The sequence below is a fragment of the Spodoptera frugiperda genome, chromosome 7, assembly GCF_023101765.2.
Source record: "Spodoptera frugiperda isolate SF20-4 chromosome 7, AGI-APGP_CSIRO_Sfru_2.0, whole genome shotgun sequence".
NCBI lineage: Eukaryota > Metazoa > Arthropoda > Insecta > Lepidoptera > Noctuidae > Spodoptera > Spodoptera frugiperda.
In genome coordinates this window covers 9,492,208-9,511,634 of record NC_064218.1, presented here as the reverse complement: position 1 = coordinate 9,511,634, position 19,427 = coordinate 9,492,208, and the positions used below count along the sequence as shown (strand labels likewise).

Below are 19,427 nucleotides of genomic sequence, written 5' to 3'. Positions count from 1 at the left end.
CCCTCCCAAACCGACACTAATGGTAAATTTCCATAATAAATGTGTGGCTTTCTTTACTAGCTACTGTAACTTGCATTTCATTATTATTTTACTTTGATCGCTCGTTAAGTTGGTGTGTTGAAAATACCTCATAGTTTTGAATAAACCTTCCAGTCAAGTTGCGAAATAAGAGAACTCAGATATTTATTATGAGTCTGGATTCAATATATATCTAGCCGTTGTATAACAGACTAAATGCCTTTAGGATCAGGGATCAGTAGTGAACAGCGACGCACTAGTAATGAAAAGTACTTCAACAGTTGCCTGGCGGAAGGCAAACGGTTACAATGCATATTTTAAGATTGGTCATGTACCTAAACTCTATTTGATCTTCTTACCGTTCCATCATCTTATGTTGTAGCATCTTGCATAGTTAATTGACCACTTCAAAATATATCAACCATCGTAATTAGGTCAATGTTTCCTGCACTCACCGGTAAATTAGCAATTCCATCACCATCAGCATCAGGGTCGCAGGAGTCTCCTATACCATCCCCGTCAGCGTCCTCCTGTCCAGAGTTGGAGACTTCAGGACAGTTGTCAGCCCTACACCGCGGCTCCAGACACGCCAGCTGGTGGTCTGGGTAGCCGTCCAGATCCTTGTCAGGTCCACATACTGTACCGTTTCCTGCCCAACCCGTCTGGAATTGAAGTTACTTTTAATAAGTTAAGTGATTTTTTAAAAATTTTATGTAGTTAGGTTAGATCATTAATAAAGCCAAAAAGGTTAGCTAAATGTGAAATGTCTAGTAATTTACGTATAGGGTAAGACGTAAATTTTTACGTATGACGTTAAGTAACTTATCACCATCGGCTGATAATCATGACTAAAGGAAGTTCAGTCAGAATTTCCTTCTATAAAGGTTCAGGACAGAACCTTAGACACAGTCTGAAAAAATTATCGTTGAACTAAGAAGGCATAGTCAAAGATGGATTCCTATTGATTTCTATACCTACATTATAAACAAAATAATCCTAAGTAATATGGTATGGTAAAATATCATAATAAGTACATAATACTGACCGCACAGACGCACTTGTATCCGTACCCACAGACGGCGTTGTACCGGCGGCAGTGCGCGGGGTCGCAGCGCAGTATGAGCGAGTCCGGCGACTGGCACGGACGCGTCGTGTTCACGTAGAACCCGCCGCCACATGGCACGCATGTAAACGAACCCTGGGATGGATACACAGAACGGATATTACAAGCAAAAGCAACAGCTAGAAAGACATATAAAAATTGAATCTCTTGGATTCAGTTTGAGAGAAAGCAGAAAATAAAAAAGTAAAGATTTCTAGCGGATTTTTTAAATGAAAAATGTCGAAAGCCACAATTCAGAAACCACTACTTCTTTTTTGGTACAAACATAATGAGAGAATGGTTATACCTAGAACTTAATCCATCTAAAATCAATTGGTTCATATTTCACTTCTAAATAAAAACCACCACTTCATACGATTGTATGTAACAACAAATTAAATGTCGTCGGCAGTATTTCGAAACATTAGAACAAAAGCATCGCACTTGAGCCCCCTTTGCTGTTACAGATATCCACAGGCGATGCTGATCCTTTACCATCAAGGGATCCGCCCACGATTCCATAAAAAATATCTCTTATCTTTCTCCCAGCGCTTACCATCAGGAGATCCGTCAGCTCGTTTGCCTACGATTTCATAAAAAATGTCTCTTATATTTCACCCAGCCTTACCGGAGTATTAACACAGAGCCTGCCTCTAGGACAGTTGGCCCTTCCGTCAGCACACTCATCGACGTCGACACACTGTTCCCTGCGGCGCTCGTTGCCAGATCCTCTCCATCCTGAGCTTCCTTCATACCCAGCGGGACAAGGTCCACAAGTGAACCCACCGTCTTCGTTACGGCATGATACTACCTCGTCACATGGTCTGATCAGATCACATTCATCCATATCGACACATCCATATCCTGTAAAAGAGAAACGCTATTTATCAAATATTCCCGATTTTAGACTTAAAAAAATGCATGTAATGTGACTGCAATTTACCATTCCATTCATATCCTTTGGGACATCCTTCACAGTTGTAGTAGGGACTGCTGGACGTAGGGCTACACCGCCTGTTCCCGCAAGGTTTGTGAGAATCACACACATGTTGACACTGCTGCCCGTTGCCATGGTAACCGGCTGGACAGGATCCACAACGAGGACCTGACGAGGTCTCCTGACATTCCACACCTAGCGATGAAGATATAAGACATCAATGACTTGTTCATCTCTTAAAATTAAATGTTAATCTGTTTACTGAAGAAATTCCACTGTTTGTATAATAGCTACCTTGGAAGCAAGTATTCGCACGACATGAGATCCTGTAACATTGTTCCCCATTTCCGTGATAACCTTCTGGACAAGATCCACATCGGTAGCTGCCATCCGGTAAGTCTTGACATTGGACACCTGGTAAAAGCACATTGAGTATTTATTATCAGAACTGTCTACGCCAAACAAAGAGAATAAAGAGTTTTTTTCTCTAGATATAATACGGCAGGTACTTACGTCCTCCAAAGCAAGGGTTGGTACTGCACGCAGCTCGGCAGGTTTGTCCATCGCTTGTCTGGCGTCCCGGACACCTCTCACATCGGTAGCCTTGCTCCGTATCCACGCATCTTTCCACTATAGAACATTAGGGCTATTGATTATTATTTAACTCCGAAGAAAGTAAAAGCTCGTAATTTATTAAGATTTATTTCGATTCACATCAAACTTTATGAATCTCGGTTACCTATACTTAACTTTATTTTGTTTAAGAAGATTTTGGAATTTCACAGGACTGATAATGTCTAAAGGTACGCTATATTTTCTAGTTTTACTACAAAATTTTTCATAACTAATATTTAAAAAAATCCGTCCCCAAAACCCACTGACCAGATATCATAAACGTTCCTACTCAATTTATAGCGGCAAACTAAACTAGCCCTTCAGATATTTGCTTTGTTTGGCAATAAATTGCTAGCATCATTCGCAACCATCGGCTATAAAGATATGTACAAATGTATGGCCATAAATGGCAGTCAGCGGGTAACGTGTAACAATGGCAGTTAATGGTTCTTTGTACTTAATGTGTTAACTGATAGCATACGCCTTTGCCAGACGCAGTTACTATTTGGAGTTTCGCCAAAACTTGCTCACGATAACATGGTGAAAACTGGGCATGCGAAACTCAGTCTTATGTTTCATTTGCCATCCGTCAAACAGAAATGAAATACAAAAAGCTTTTTAACTTTCTCTTAATTTTCAAGTCTTAACCTACTTAATGTCCCTAATTGCCTCGCTAATTAGCCAATCTTAGTTAGTACCAACCGAACTGAAGTTCATAATCTTAGGAAGGGAACCCAACCGAAATGATTAATAGTCTCAATTTTCTTCTGACTTTCTATCTGTTTGGAAATAGAAATGGCGCTTTTTATGTGCTGTATTCCGAACATCTAGAAGGTTTATTGAAGACAAGATGTCAATTAAAATTAAAACTAAAGAAACGAGTAACCTTAAAGAACACCCGACAAGATGGCATTTCTATGAAGTTAACAACTCAATTCAAAGTCTTTGGATTAAGATTGATTTTGGACATTAGATCTACTGAACTACTTCTTGTTAAACACCAACATCGGTTTTTAGATTTGGATTAAGACTGCAGGTTATTATTATTTTTAGTAAACAAACCTTATTCTAAGTTTATTAGTTCCTCACCTTGTGAGCAGGGTCGTCTGTTGCAGGTGATGGGTCTGCACCGTCTCCCGTCTCCCTCCATGCCTTGTGGACACGAGCCGCACTGTATACCGGCCGCCGTGTTACGGCACTCCACGCCTGCACCATACTTATTGTCAGATACTCTCCTACCAATCTTTATACTCATACCTTCAAACATATAGGTATTTCATGAAACTTTCGCTACTAATCAAAACATTATTGATAATCTCTAACTTACTTTCTTTCTTGTTCTATTCTATATAAATTCATTATTAATTTTATTCGTGCTTCAACATACTTATATGTGGTTTTATAATATCTTTCTATTTTTCTTTATTTCTTTCTAACCTGAATTTTGGATTAAAAACATTCATATTTGTTTTCAACATTTCGTTAAATTAACTAATAAATACCTCGAATCAAATGACAAGTGAATGTCACGACAAAGTCAAAATCAGATTCTAAATTGAGAACAAAATCTTAAAATAACTCAAACACAAATATGTCTGATTGTCTTTGTTCGAGTAAATAATGTTCAAAGAGACAATTTCGCCTACAGAGTCACCAATCATGCCGACATGATTATAATTGACAAATCTAGTTATTCATTCACAAATATGAATAAGGTTAATCAAGCAACTTGATATTAAGTGGGCGAGACTCGCGACTCTGTAGACAGACATTTTAGATGTCATCACACTCGTGGAGCATTTACTTACGTGAAATAAAACGCGATTTCGATAAAAACACTTTTAATAAAATCCCACACTGAATATAAAAGTTGCTTGATACACCTTAAATTATACGTGGACGTGAATATGGCAAGAATTAGTGATGAGTCTACTAATATTAATGAAGCTAAAGATATGAATGATTATAAAGTTAATGTAAATACTAATGTTTATAAAGACTATAAATGAGATGCTTACAAAGTTAGTCTAACTGAATAAGTTGAAATAACTGCAGTTAATAAATTACATTTGTGATGGACTTTTGAGCTCTGCGCTTTACACAAACATGATTATAATAATCTATCCTACCTTAAGAACACACCAAACCTAAATGATAGACAGATAAATGCAAATAAAATCAGAAATACTATTGGATTACAAGACATCGTAGCTAAATGTAGCAGGATTACTTTCTAAGAGAGAATATAATGTTTTTTTAAGATGGTTTAGTAACCGGGATAGCAAGAAGATCCGCTGCATCGTTCGACAGGTGCCGGGGTGGGTACCACCACTCTGTTACAGCACTGACGCAGCTGACTGCGCAGACTGTCAATAGTTCCCTTTTGCTCTCCAATCTCGCGACGAAGGTGGTCGATAGTCTGACGGAGCAACGTGAGCTGACGGATCACCTCATCTGAAATGTAAAAACATTTTAGTTAGTGTGATATAGTACTCAAGATTTATTTTTTGGAATGATTAGTGATCATCGATTTAATGGCTTTTTGGGCTAAGCTTCAAAATCCCAAAACAATAGCTATATGGTAAAACCTCGACACTGTGTTTGAGAATCTATATACGCCCTAAATCATTATCGTACGCTCGTATGTACTAACAGTGGCAAATTGTATTCTAAACTATATGATTAGGCTTACCGTCACAAGATTCAATAGCATTAGAAGGTATATCTCCTCGGTTTGGTTGCGGCGGTGGCTGTGGCAGAATATTAGGGTCGATATAGTTTCCTCTGTACTCATCCCCTTGCATCTGTTCCTCTCGCTTCCTTCTAGCATCATTCGCTAAGAAGTCTCTAACTTCCTCAACGTCTGATTCTTCTACAGTCGTGAGTGCTGGTGGTTTCATGGTGTCAGCTTGATGGTTGCAGTTTAGAGAGTCTAAAACTGCACGCTCGCTACTGTATACTTCAACTGGTGCATTTTCTTCGTGGTACTGTGAATACAAAGAAAATGTATTAAATATGACGTTTCAAGCCCAAAAGAAATGGATATTAATAAAACGACTTAAATAAGTTTTCAATGAAGTCGTAAATTTTGAAGCGTACTTCACAATTCGTTTCATTAGGCCTTCCTCAAGGGTGGGCACTTGAAAATAAAACGTTGCTACTGGAGTACGAACTTATTATTTCTTTGAAACTTCCATTACCAATACTGGAAACATGCAAAATTATATTAAACTCGGATTTAAAACAAGTATTTAAATAACGATATCGAATTTTAATTTATCAATCACATTCACAAGTTACGCTTCAACGAACAGAAAATTAATGGAAATTGTTTTATTTTGAATTGTTTATATTGAAGCAATTTAATATTACGGACTGTGTTATTGTCACACGTGAGTGATCCAGGATGAGATGCTGAGTTCGATACATCGATCTTTAAATAAATTTAACCATAATTACTCTTTTATGTTGAGCTATGCTTAAAATACTCAAAAAAATATTTATAATAACTTAAAAATCGATGTTATCCTTAACCACTTATGATGTAAAGCACTTCCTAAAGTCAATTTATTTCTTCACAAGTTAACTTACCAGTTTCATTTTCTGGCTGGACAAGGTAGCCAGCAGGTCGTGTCTGCCGGACATGCTATGCCAGTGCAGAGGCTTGCAGCCCACGATGAGCTTCACTCTGCTGGGAGTGATCACCAACGCGAGGGTACCGCGAGGGTGGTCACCCAGTCCCCACGACACAGACTTTATGTGACCTCCGTGGAGACTCTCCAGAGATACTATGTATGATAATAAAGACTATGTAAGTACAATAGCAAATCTTAATAAATCATCAACCATCCGTCGAATCGTAGAATTTGACATTACGTTTTTGGTGGATTCTGTACTAGGAATGCAATTTAATGATTAACGTCTACTGTAAATACGGTAGTTTAGCATGTAATCTTGACAAAAATGTAAAAGAAAGATAACTATCACTCGGACCAGACCCAAAGAAGACAGTTTCCTAAATAAAGAAAGTATGTAAAGTACAGTCAATTAGCAATGTTTATTTCATTGAAGACCTAAGGAAATGACGGGAGCAGACGGCTCAGTTCCGTATGTACACTAATTAACTAACATAGTCACTGATGCCCTGACGTGATATGAGATCTGGTCTATGACGTAGCTCCGTGCAACTAGACCGCTAGACAGCGAGGTCAAAATTATTATAAACTAATTCCACCAATTATCATCACGTGTGGTAATCTCCGAAAACAACCCAATACAAAAGTTGAACCTGTACTAGATTTATTACTGGTGAACACGACCACTTCATCAACTAGTAAGTCTGCCAGTTTTAACATTTTACATGAATTAAAACAAAGCTGTGAATGTACTACATACAAAGACATTTTCACGTAATATAAAACAAAGTGGAGCCATCCGACGGCCATATTATTTTAGAATTTCATTGTAAGCTGCTTTCGTTTACCCAATGAACCTTAATACGAGTATGTACTGAGTGGTTTTATTCGTTACGGCACATATGTTGTGGCGAGTTTTAGCGGAAAATGCGGCGGTTTAGAACATTAAGTCGCTGCTAGAACACATTTTATGCCGTTAGATGTTACGTACTACAGTGTATCTACACTTTATATTTTCTTATACAAGAGACGTTTGGTGCTCATATCCAGTACATTTACTTTTCTAAAATATTTGTGTTTCATTTAACGAGCAAAACCTGCTCGGTTCTTCACAAAAGTAGTGTAGATTTAGTTACTTGCACAATTTGACGTACCCTTATTACTCTTCCCATTATAGAAGAGCGAGATGGAAACATCTTCAGCTCCCTTCGCATGCAGCAGCTCTTCTCTCCTGGCAGCACTGCCTGAAGGACCTCGTACAAGGATCGCCAGCTCGCCACCATCACGTGCTGAGTCCGCTGCTGCTACTACAGTGCTGGTGGCCTCTGGAACCAGGGAATACTACATTATTATAAGATAACAACTGTAATAACAATTTATAGAAAGTGTTAATTCTGTATTATTGAGTATACAATAAGAGCACCATTATAATTCGACCTACTATTACTTTTACTAATACTACTCAGTGAGGGCTAGCCCTAGCTGGGTGGCACAATTAACAAATACCGGGAGATTTTTTTTTATAGACAGCAGCATAGTTATCTGCAGTTGCTCAGACAAGTAATAATTTACTTGATTTAATACATCATTTACTGAAACGAAATAAACTTGCAAATAATTCTATTTTCACGTTGATGTGTTGCTTTTAATTCATTAGTATAAGATAATAATATAAAATTCACGTATATTTAAACAAAGGTCGAAGTAACGTCTCGTTGTCATTGATCTTAAAAGCTCTCACATTAAATCCCTTTTTCTTAATAAAATAGCATTGCTACTTATTGTTCTTAGTGCAAACGTCTTAAGAAAACGTTTACTAAAATACTTAGTCAGCAAATTTATCGGATAATGGGTATTCGAACCACGATTCACTGACTGCGCGTTATTGGATTATTAGTGGAGAATAATTCGCTTCGTTCAGTATTAATTATATCAATTTTCGCTTTTGTTTCTCTTCGATCTTTTTGATGAATTTGTTTTGTGTTATTATTTCATTATGTTCTACTAATCTGTAATTTATTTACAAGTTTACTTCAAAGCTGAGAAAAAATAATGCTACTGCTACTTGATACTTTGTACAATTTAAAAATATGATCCTAATTATTATGTCCCTTTAGTTCCCTAACAAAGAACTGCGGTACCCTTCAGTGCTAGGCAATATTTCAATGCTTTCAAGTAACATGACGTAAACGTTTCAGTTGTTGGAGTTTTGAAATAATGCCTTCAAGTTATTCAGCAGAATTCTGGTGATTTACATAAAATCTTTGAAATAAAACTTTATTTGTAATAAAAACCTCTTTGATAAAATAATTCGTAAAAAAGAGCAAAGTTTTCTGTTAAAGCAAGATAACAAATCTTACTTAAACCAGCAAGTGAGATTGGCTGAATAATAGAGTCCCCACAAAAGAAGTCCACAAAATGATCCGAGTAAGAAATCCGTTGGAATTGTCACAAAGATCACAAGTTCATGAGATAAGTGTACCTACCTATTGTACGAATTGTATTGAATTCGTGGTTGTGAACGATAACAGCCGGTCAACTCATTGAACTGGACGATAGACAAATATCGTTGCTAAATCACATAGTATAAATAATGTATTTCTTAATTTAGCACTCAGTGTTGATAATATCAATGAACTTAGCGGTCATGCACCTCCATTAGAAATGTGCTGTTAGTAAACTTAGTCTCTAGCAGCGACTTGTAATTAAACTAGAGTAGCTACGTCTATTTTGTGTGAAGAACCTATATGTAGAGTTCGTTCATACTTAAATAATGAAGTTATTTAATCATCCTACATTTAAAATATATTAATTAACTCCATTAACCTGTTTGTCATTTCGTACAACACCATTTAACAAGAAAATTTACAAGTGTAGCAGTAGTAGTAGGCCCCAGATACCTTTTGTACACAACCCAGCTATGTAAAGTAGGTTGTTACCTAATGGTTAGTGTTGGTGGGAACAGAAATAATCACCATCTGTCCCGTTTGGTTTGATTTAGCAGTGAGAAATGAATGGAAACAACACCCGTTCCACATTTCGTCTGTGACGAAATACGAGCAATAAATCACTGTAGTTTTGGTTACCTCTAATTCAAAGGTCCGTACAACACTTGGGTACAAGTATTCTCTAAATATTTGTAATGATATAAAGCTCAAAGATATGATTTTAATGGAACTAATTCATCACTAATTGAAATATATTATTGATAAAGAGACGTTTTAAACCATAGATGAATAACTAATCCTATTCACTAGTGCCTTTACTAAGGACGATCAAGTATGTACAAAAATTATGCACGATCTTGACCTTGTTCCCAGTAACGAGTTAACAGCTTCACTTTCATCGTCAAAACATAAAACACATGTATTTTGAAAGCAACAAAAGCAATGGGTAGCACTAATAAAACAGTTGTGGTTGCTCCCAGGAAAGTTATTCTGGACCGTATGACACAACCGTTGTGACTCACGCCATGGATAGGTTAACTGTTTTACTCGACTTAACTTATTTATTTTTTTATTTTGAAAAGCTACTTAACCGAATCGATGGAACTTCAAATCGTTTCATGAACTTATGCCTATTGTAAGTGGTATAAAAACAACATACTACACTTTATTTTGTACATGTTAATATGAAATACAGACGTTTCAAGTTTTGATATCTTACAAAGCGATGCATCATACATACATAATGTTACTCTTCAATATTACATACATAATACAACGTTTGAACGTTCCATCAAAGGCTGCAAACATTCTGACATATTGATAGACAAGAAAAACAAAGGATATTACCAATATTAAACTGAAGTGCTCATTTTATTATTTATTCCTTGTTCTGTTCCGTGTAACAATGACATACAACACAACATTTCTACTTTAATCTTTCATGCGTTTTCATTAAATTATATTACTTCTTTACCGCCGCCGCGCTGTAGGACTTAAACTGAGTTTAAATTAAGTTTCCTCTGGCAAAGGTATCTCGAAGTCATTATTTTGTTTGTTAACGAGTTAATTCATCCACTGTGATTACTAAGAATTAACTGTGAGTATCTTAGGTTCCGTAATAAGGAATACAACTAGAGGCCTTAAAACTCTACCTAGGTTCTCAACTAATAGATAGACCTAACTATCAAACATTTCACGATTATTAATCTGTTGATTGGATCTTGAACTGTGGGCTAGTTACGTTCTTGACTTTTTTAATCCAAAACTTCATCATAAGTTACTGGAGGAATTAAATATCGTGCCTGCGTTTTCGATCAGCTTCGTGAGCACCCTTATGAGGATTATAGAATTCCCGTTACTTATAACAGCTGTCCGTTTATCTTTGAGCCAGTCGCGGTTAGTAATTGTGGCGACATAGTGATGTCACAGAGGAGCCGATGGCGTAACGGTACGAGATAAAAAGTCAACTCGCATCGCCATTTAGGGCCTTCCTGGTGAGCGCGCCGCGCGATCCTGACCCCGATGCGATTCCATGGCGTTACGTCTTTTTTTCCTTCGAGACATGTTTATTGATGGCGGAGCTAATATTGTCTAGAAACAACTAAGCTTTTTCTGACATCAACAGCTACGTTTACTAGTTGTTAATAATCTGATCTTTGCCTATGCTTCCTATTAAGACTACTACGGGAAATACAAAGTTCTATTTAGTATTCATTTAGGGTGCAATGAGCTTAAGGATATTAATAGACAACGCGAACGCGACTTAATTGATCATCAGGTGTCGTCAATCAACGAGCCGAGTGTTTATCAATCGATCCGATAGCTACAAGTTTACCGACAGCTTGTTACTGTAATTACCTGTCTTATATCGGCACTGCGTTCTATGGATATGTGTAGATATATGTATTTACTTCACTTATACATAGTAGTGTAATCATTTTATACTTGTAAATTATCCTGAAAATAGCATTTCAGCGTAATACTTTTGCTCGTGACTGTATCGACTATTCAGTATCCGCTTATTTAAATTGGCTAAGTACCTACATTACATTTTTTGGAATTAAATATATTTTGTGACTTAATAAAGTTTAATATTAATAACATATTTTGATGGATCCTTTTTCCTCAATAACAAGAATATAATATCAGCTGTTATATGCGTCATAACGAGCATGGGCAGTGAAGGCAATTCAAATTAGGCTATCAAATCGGCGTGTGGGTAGTGTTAGGGTCCGCGTTGCCTAATAAAGTAACGAGGCTTGGCGAAGTTGAATCAGCTGTTCCATACCGGTTACCGAATTCTAAATTCCAAATTATAAACCATTATAACAAATAAATTATGGTGTCGAATACCACAAAAAAGTCATAATAAAAAGATAGTTTTTGATAAGATTATGAAACAAACAAGACATTTTTACAAAGATATACAAACAAACTAAGTAATTGAAACATACTCCAAGAAATAAACAATGGAAGTCAATACGAGAACATCCCATAATAATAAAAGTTAGCCATGTTTCTAACTAACAGGCACCCAAGAGGGTCCAATCAAACGCTATCTAAAATTAAAATTTCTTTAATATCTACAAAGTTCGGAAGAACATCCATGGCATTTTGATCGTTTGGGAAAAAATTATAATACCAAATTGTTGTTGTTTCAAAGTAAAAATGTATCTTTAATGCAAGGGATTATGGAAATGAACTGAGAGTACAAAAATGAACAGAATACATAAGTTATTAGGTGAAAATTCCTTTTTACAAGGAACATTTTATAGGTTCCTTATTTTAATGACATACCTAGATGGAATAAACCTTGCCAAGAATGAGTTGCAGATACTGTTTACCTTTGCTAATCAAAATTAAGTAATTCAAATTAATCAGATTAAAAACCAATTTAGTATTTAATCAATCCATTCCAAACCTGGAAATCAATCCAAACATTCCGATAGTTATTAGCTTACATTACATTCGCTAGCCGATGATTTCATGTTTCAATTTTAATAGAGGGTCATTGATTGCGCGATATCCGATTTGCTAATTAAATTATCATACCGATCCTAATAACTCTATTATGCTGATATTGCAAATTAACGTTATATTTTAATTTTCATCACCTTATTTGACCCTTTTACTGCCGCACTCAGAGACATTTAATGATTACTTAAGTCTTTAACTGCCAATAGAAAACTGTTGAAGGCAAATCCTCCGCTAACGTCGGTCACCGGTGACCACCACGGTGTTCAATGTGTTAAACTATTCCTTAGTAAGGATATTGTTCCGAAAACAATTGCTATGCTAAGGACTGGGTTAAGTAACCATTTAATGACTCTGAGTACGACGGTTAGTGGTAGAAACAAGCCACCACCCGTGGTCCGAATCTCACCACTTCAATTTTTACTTGTTAGGCTAAATACATTTTAAGGCGCTTTGGTAAATCAGATTACATCCTACGCTACTGTTTATGATGCTCTCCCAGCTCCAGGAATGAGCGTAATATCTAAATTTATGCATAGACTTCGATCTTGCTTCTATCAAATTTGAATTAATGTTCAATCCTTAATTACTTACTCAGAGTAAAGCTATGGCTCTATTTCAGTTGAAATAGGTACTCTTAGGCATTATTATTTATTTCACCCATCCCATGTCCTTCATTAAATAATTCGGGATTTAAAATAAATTGAAGTACTTGCTTACATCATCAATAAGATGTAAATTTATTGTTTGCCAAATAATTAAACGTGTAGGACCCAATTCCTGACAAGATGCGTAGGCGCAGAATCGTAACCAACCGCGCCGATGAGGTCATTGTTGCAACCTGTTCACTGCTGCATTTTATTAGCGAACCTAAATACATATTTGGTTAAAAGGCATTAAGTATAATTATTTAACCAGCATTAACCAATAGCGTTAGAAAATATTTATCAAGTTGTTATATTTTCATTTAAGAAAATCAGAAATCTTTCCAAAAATATTCAATCGTACTAGTACCTAACGCATGTTAGGTACCTAAGATATGCTTCTAAGCATCCACTGACTGACCGATTGATGACTACTCTAATGACCAATAAATGAGATCATCACTCAATTAATAACACAAGAGGTAAATCTCTGCCTAGCCAGTACTCATAATTCCTAAACAATATTTTTCTATAATACCTATTTAGAATACAGAGTTCAAAATTGAATTTTCCTCTACCAATGTTTAATTATCTACATTCACATGAATATTCACTTTTCTCTTAACTTAATTAATTGGATTCGCAGGCAATTAAACTTTTCCACTAAGTTTTCGTTTTTCGTGAAGCGATATCCTATGAATATACTTACATCTACCATGGATTTAATAAATTCTGAGAAATTATGTAGGTAAGCCAGTACAATACGCCCCTTATTAGAGATACAAGGTTTATAAACCCCAAGACTAGTAAACAAATCTGTTTTATGTTAAAAGGACCAATTTATGCAACACTCTGCTTACAAATTCTCTTCAAGGGAAACCGCTGTTTTTGGAGCAAGAATTTTCGTAGACTGATATTTGAGCTTGCAGATAGACAACGTTATCACAACCAACAGAATGAAATTGCAAGTGCTTTTGAAACAATCTCATAAAATATTCAAAAATTCTAGTGCTTGTACTGTGTGGGTGACCTTGTGAATCTTTTGGATAAATTCTCTGAGCCAAAATGTAACAACATACTAAAGTGGATACTCAGTCGATCTCAAGCACCAAAATTTCATCTAAGTGCTACATCTGCCTAAAATGTAGATCCTTCAAATGAAATTGTACTGTACTTAGGTACATATTTTTGTTTATTCCATAAAGTTGACAAATATTTTTCTTTACACAATGAAATACTATTTAATGGTAAGTAGATACGTGCTTATTATAGTCCCAGTCGACTTAGTAACAATTTTTTTGTATTTAATGATGTCTGTTATTAAAATTACTGCACATAAAAGCTTAAATACTGATGACAAAATAATGATAATACACATCTGTGAACTAAATCAAACAGTAGTTCACATAGCACGTCATTCGATTATTTCATAAGCTCTAATTCATGTGGCTTTGTAAACAAATATGGTGCCTAATAAATTATGTATAATGTACCCACCAGATGTGTTGCTAGCCGTCTCAAGTCGGTTCTATGTGAATTTGGGTGGGCTACTTTTGGTAGGTAGGTAACCTACCCAAAGTAGCTAGATGATTTCAGCTAAAATTCTAGTTTTTAATATTTATCCCACACTAGAATTTCCTCAATACAATTTCACACACACATGACATCCGAAATAACAATTTGTGGATTACATAAAAAAGTTGCTCCGTGTTCGAGAATCGAACCCGCTATACGTTGCGCGGCAGTCAGTTGCCCAGACCCGTACCAACCGTGCAGTCAATTCATTTCATATTTAACCACCTTAAACCGTCATATTTAGCCATAAATAATTTAACTTCTTAACGAAATCTACTACGATGCGTTCGTGTCTCGTGCGCTACCACTAATGGTTTTTTTTAATTCTGAGCTTTTTGCTGCATATAATCTCTTTATCGGATAAATTAATTCAAACTCAAAAACTCATTTTAGATAAAACCCAGTAACTTCCTAAAACGACCGTCTGGTGCGATATTTAGAAGAAGAAAAAAGCTACTAACAGAAATATTTTAAATTAGTTTAAAAGTAATTTTTTTGTTACTTTTCTGTGAAATTTACTCACGTGCGAAGACACCTACTCACGATGTCTCTCCCTACCATGAATTCATTAAGCTTTGCAATATCCCTTTGAAGTTGGAAGCTCTATATTAAGTATCCGTAGGCAATAAGAATTCTTAGAAACTCCTCATATCCGCCAGGCCATCTGTCACTTAGAATTCCTTCCTCATTAAACTTTGCTACCTTTGACATTTTCCCTTAGAATTAGCTTCCTTCTATAATATTACTTACGATACTCATTTCGGCACTTTTAATAAGCCTTCAAATAAATTTATTATAATGATGATTGATTGACCAGACAGTGACTGCAATCATCCTCGACAGTTTCGTAAGATGTAAGTAATTTAATTATGAGGTGAGGTGAGCACACCACCCACTGGTATTTGTGGACAAATAGCATCTAGGCGTCTAATAAGTCAATGGGTTATAGTATTGATTTTTATGCCTATCTAATATCATGTCATGACATCATTTCTCAGGTAGAGCAAGAGTTTCCTTGATGAGAAGTCACTAGTGACATGAATGCTGTCCATCATGACATCAGATTTAAAAATAAACAAAATAAATCAATAAATTATTTGACTTTCCTTAAATAGAACCCAAATGACCATATTGTCGAGGAAGTTGTGTTCAAATTGGGTGATGAAATTTAGCAACACGTAGATAGAGATAATGCACCAATCAGGATGAAAATAGCAGCAGTAGTCAACTGGTAACAAGTTATTTCCCACCATGACCAATCAGTCTCTATTACTAAACTCAGAAAATAAGTCTCAAGTGTTGACAGATGACCGCATAGAAACTTCCAGGTACGCTCTGTGGCAAAGGACATTTTATTATTATAAGAAATTAAAATGGTCCAGCTTGCAGATATAGAGAACTACTACAGGATGTTTTACAGAATAAAACTAGTACCTAATGCTCAAATATTATAGAAAAACAATAAAAAATCCTGCTGAACAACTGACAAATCATGAAAAAAACGTAGATCGATACAAAATTAATTATAGGAATTCTCATAGTTTACATAAGAACAAACTGATGTATTTTAAAATGACCTCCACTGTATCCTTTTCCTTAATGGTAAACAAATTCCAGTAATTTTGACTCACAGCTGCATTACGACATACACAACAAAGTTTTTGATGACAACAAGACCGTAAACATTTTGATGCGCCTGACCATTGTGGTTTGTGTGAAACCAGTACTCCATATATGGCCTACCATATGTCCCGTAACCTTTATAGGTGAGATATTTTCGGTAGATTCGGTTGTCCAGAATACATTTATAGATGTTTTAGGTCAATAATTCAAACATTAATACAACAATGTGTGAATGTAAAACTAGAGACAACTCAAAATTTTAAGCTCAAGTTTCTAAAATTCTCCTAAAATAAAATAAGAAACAGGTCATGTGTGCTAGGTTCGTACCCGCTGGCTTTCTTTATTTTCGTGTTTCTCCAACAACAGCCCAATATTCTGCCATGTTAATATCATTTAATTCCGAGGTCACTCGACGACACTGCCCCAACTAAGCGTGACAAATAGATTACGAGATGGTTTGTTTACCTCGCCGGGTAAATTCGGTGGCTTTGTCTCTCATAATAACGTATAGTTACCACAGCTTTAGGGCTTGGGTCCGGTTTTAGTACCTAATCATACCGATGAAAGGAAGGTTTGGCGCACTATGAACAAGGTACACGCTAAAATGTTTTATATATCTCGCACATAATAGATTGCCAAAATACTTAGTTAAAAATGGAAATTGTGAGTTGTCTTTGTCTAAATTTCCACTCAACATCCTTTTATAGTGCATTGTGTATAAGGATCTAAATCAAACACTTACTCTTATCATAGAGCCGAGTCGAGTCGTTGAACTTCCTAAGAAAATTCCTCAACTTCCGCTCCATCTAATTATGCCATTCCGTGTATGCATTCGTTCTATTTCTCTCCGAGCGCTAATGACACCGAGAATAGTGGCACGGCTGTCCTAATGGGAATTTATGTTTACTTTGACGAATGTACCTATTTCTGGGACACGATGACCGAGGGTGCACCAGTGATATTACAAAGTAGGGAGCATATTTTATTGTAGAAACTACTTAATATGATTTTAATGATGAAAAGCTAGATTAGTAAAATAAGTTACTAGGTGCTTATATCAATGAATGAAAGTGGATCATCAGACGAGTCTTTAATCAGTTGAATTTCAGTTTAAATTTAATTGATTTAATAATAGGATAAAAACGTTAGCATACTTATGTGGTTTCTTACGGTAACTAAAGGTAAATAGGCAATGATAGTGTGATTGCTACCAAATAACAACTCTGTGAAGAGACAACTGTTTATAGCAAATTAGGCCCGAGATTGCTAAGTATGGTTTAATGAAATAACACCGTAAATAACATGCAAAGTGATAAAAAATAACTGGTCCACCACCACCTACAGTGTCCGGGTACGGAATAATAGAGCTAGTACAAGTAAGTACTGTGTTACTAGCCAGTTGTAGTAAGATTCCTTGAACCAACTCCTACGCACAGTGATAATGAGTAGTCTCTCATTGTTTATTTTTATGTTTTCTATCTGTATGGCCTTTAGCTTTCAGATCAAAATCGGAAAGAATATAATAACTTTAATTCTCTTATCGTTATAGCTACTCGATGTAATACAATACTTATTCATTGTTTTAGAGTCGCTTACGGGAAATCAGGGCCAAAGCTTTAAGTTTATGCTTTGTGAAGTCCGGGACGCAAAATAACCGCCGTACTCAGAGTTATTTAATGATTACTTAACCCAGTCCTTAGCAATTGTTTTCAGAGCAAAATCGTTACTAAGGAATAGTTTAAGTAATCATTAAAATGTCTCTGAGTGCGGCAGTTAGTAAATAAAATTAAGGAAATTTATATCTGGACATACCATTCTTCACCTTACAATACATTAGGTACTAGATTAAGCTAAAACTATTAAGTAAAAACTACTTAGTCATATTTTACCTACCGAAAAAATACAATAATTTTACTACAATATATTTTTGTAATAACCCGTTAATTGGGACAATTAAGTAAATATAAAAGTCGCCCTATGACACCGTGACACCAATAACTTGGCAACAGAGATATCACGAGGATATTATCGCTCTTCGTAGATATTTCACAAGTATTTAATACACATGTACAACTGCCCTAAAATATTTTTTTATTATCACTAAAAATATTTACGTAAAATAAGTATAATCTAGTATATAGGTATCTGTGTTCAATCATCACTTCATTTATTTATTTAATATCACTATAAACCATCATTACAGGGTTCACGTTCACGCTAATGACAAACACAGCTAAAACCTTAAACTAAACTTAAGAGGTGCCTTAGCGAGTAGGTTTTTACTCGCTGTGGGTACCGATAGAACTAAAAATACACCTTTTTGATTCTAGATATTCGCAAACGGTACATCAATATTTTACATGTTCCATAAAGTTATGTTGTTAGGACTTACCTTCGTCCATGGTGAGTGATTGCGTGACCACCACCACAGCAAGCAGCGCCAGGGCCCGCGCGTACATGGCTGAACTAGCCATGTCTGCTGAAACACCATGATTTTAAAGAAAATTCTTAAAAATATCACTTAATAAACTGATATTATGCATAGAAATAATAAACTGATAGTAATTAATTGCGAATAGTTAAATGCGCGTTATTTTAAAATTAAATTAAAATTGGAATAGGCATCGTTGTTTTTTTTTCGTATACCTACTGCCAGCCATCATTTTAAATTTTTATTTAAAAAAAATACTATAATAGAGTTGGGAACTGAAAACGTTGAATTTTTATATAGTTAAGATGCTATTTTATAATGACATTTAAAGTAAAGACAAATATCTTTGAATATTTTATTACCGCGATTTTTTATTTATCTACTCTACACGACTTTCCCGCGTAAAGTTTCGATTATGCGCAAGCTCGGGTGGAGTAGTGCGCGTGCGCGAGCCGCTTACACGCTTTTCAACTGCCGTGAACTGGGGTCAGGCGAACGTATTACAACTTCATATTGGATGAGTTATCAACTTCTGTATTCTTTAATTATCCATATTAGCTTTATTTTTCAGTACCTATTACAGTTTTTTTACTACCACACGGCCAGTTATCTAAAATACTATATTATGAATTAAATGTTATTAAACAGTAATTTAAATGGAAGAGTCAAATAAATATTGATATCCTAAACAGAGTAATGTTTTTATATTGACTAAAAAATCTAGAAGATAATCATAAACAGCCAACATAGAGCCATACTTAAATAAATACATAAGTAATAGTAGGTACCTAATAAACTAATAATAATGTCTAGGATCATAATCCATCTCTTTAATGTACCTAACTTCTGTACTTATCTCTCACAAATTGTTATTGTTAGTTTATCTGAAACGTATTTTGTATACGAAACACCTACATAGTTATTTA

At 35.5% G+C, this 19,427-nt stretch overlaps 1 protein-coding gene across 2 annotated transcripts in view; it reads right to left on the bottom strand.

Moving 5' to 3' along the window:
- Positions 1–19,030, bottom strand: part of LOC118265768 (cartilage oligomeric matrix protein) — a 29,276-nt gene extending 10,246 nt beyond the window's left edge. Inside the window, exons 1-13 of one of the 2 annotated variants that reach the window (XM_050695179.1) lie at positions 18,864–19,030; positions 18,463–18,546; positions 7,462–7,632; positions 6,264–6,460; positions 5,365–5,659; positions 4,947–5,126; positions 3,762–3,878; positions 2,571–2,687; positions 2,352–2,471; positions 2,064–2,252; positions 1,749–1,984; positions 1,064–1,216; positions 474–680 (exon numbers count right to left, since the gene is read on the bottom strand). In XM_050695179.1, coding sequence (XP_050551136.1) covers positions 474–680; positions 1,064–1,216; positions 1,749–1,984; positions 2,064–2,252; positions 2,352–2,471; positions 2,571–2,687; positions 3,762–3,878; positions 4,947–5,126; positions 5,365–5,659; positions 6,264–6,460; positions 7,462–7,632; positions 18,463–18,544 — 2,064 coding nt within the window. In that variant the 5' untranslated portion in view covers positions 18,545–18,546; positions 18,864–19,030. Of the gene's footprint in view, positions 1–473; positions 681–1,063; positions 1,217–1,748; positions 1,985–2,063; positions 2,253–2,351; positions 2,472–2,570; positions 2,688–3,761; positions 3,879–4,946; positions 5,127–5,364; positions 5,660–6,263; positions 6,461–7,461; positions 7,633–18,462; positions 18,550–18,863 lie in introns of both variants that reach the window. The other variant, XM_050695180.1, reaches the window with a different exon arrangement.
- Positions 19,031–19,427: the final 397 nt, after the last annotated feature.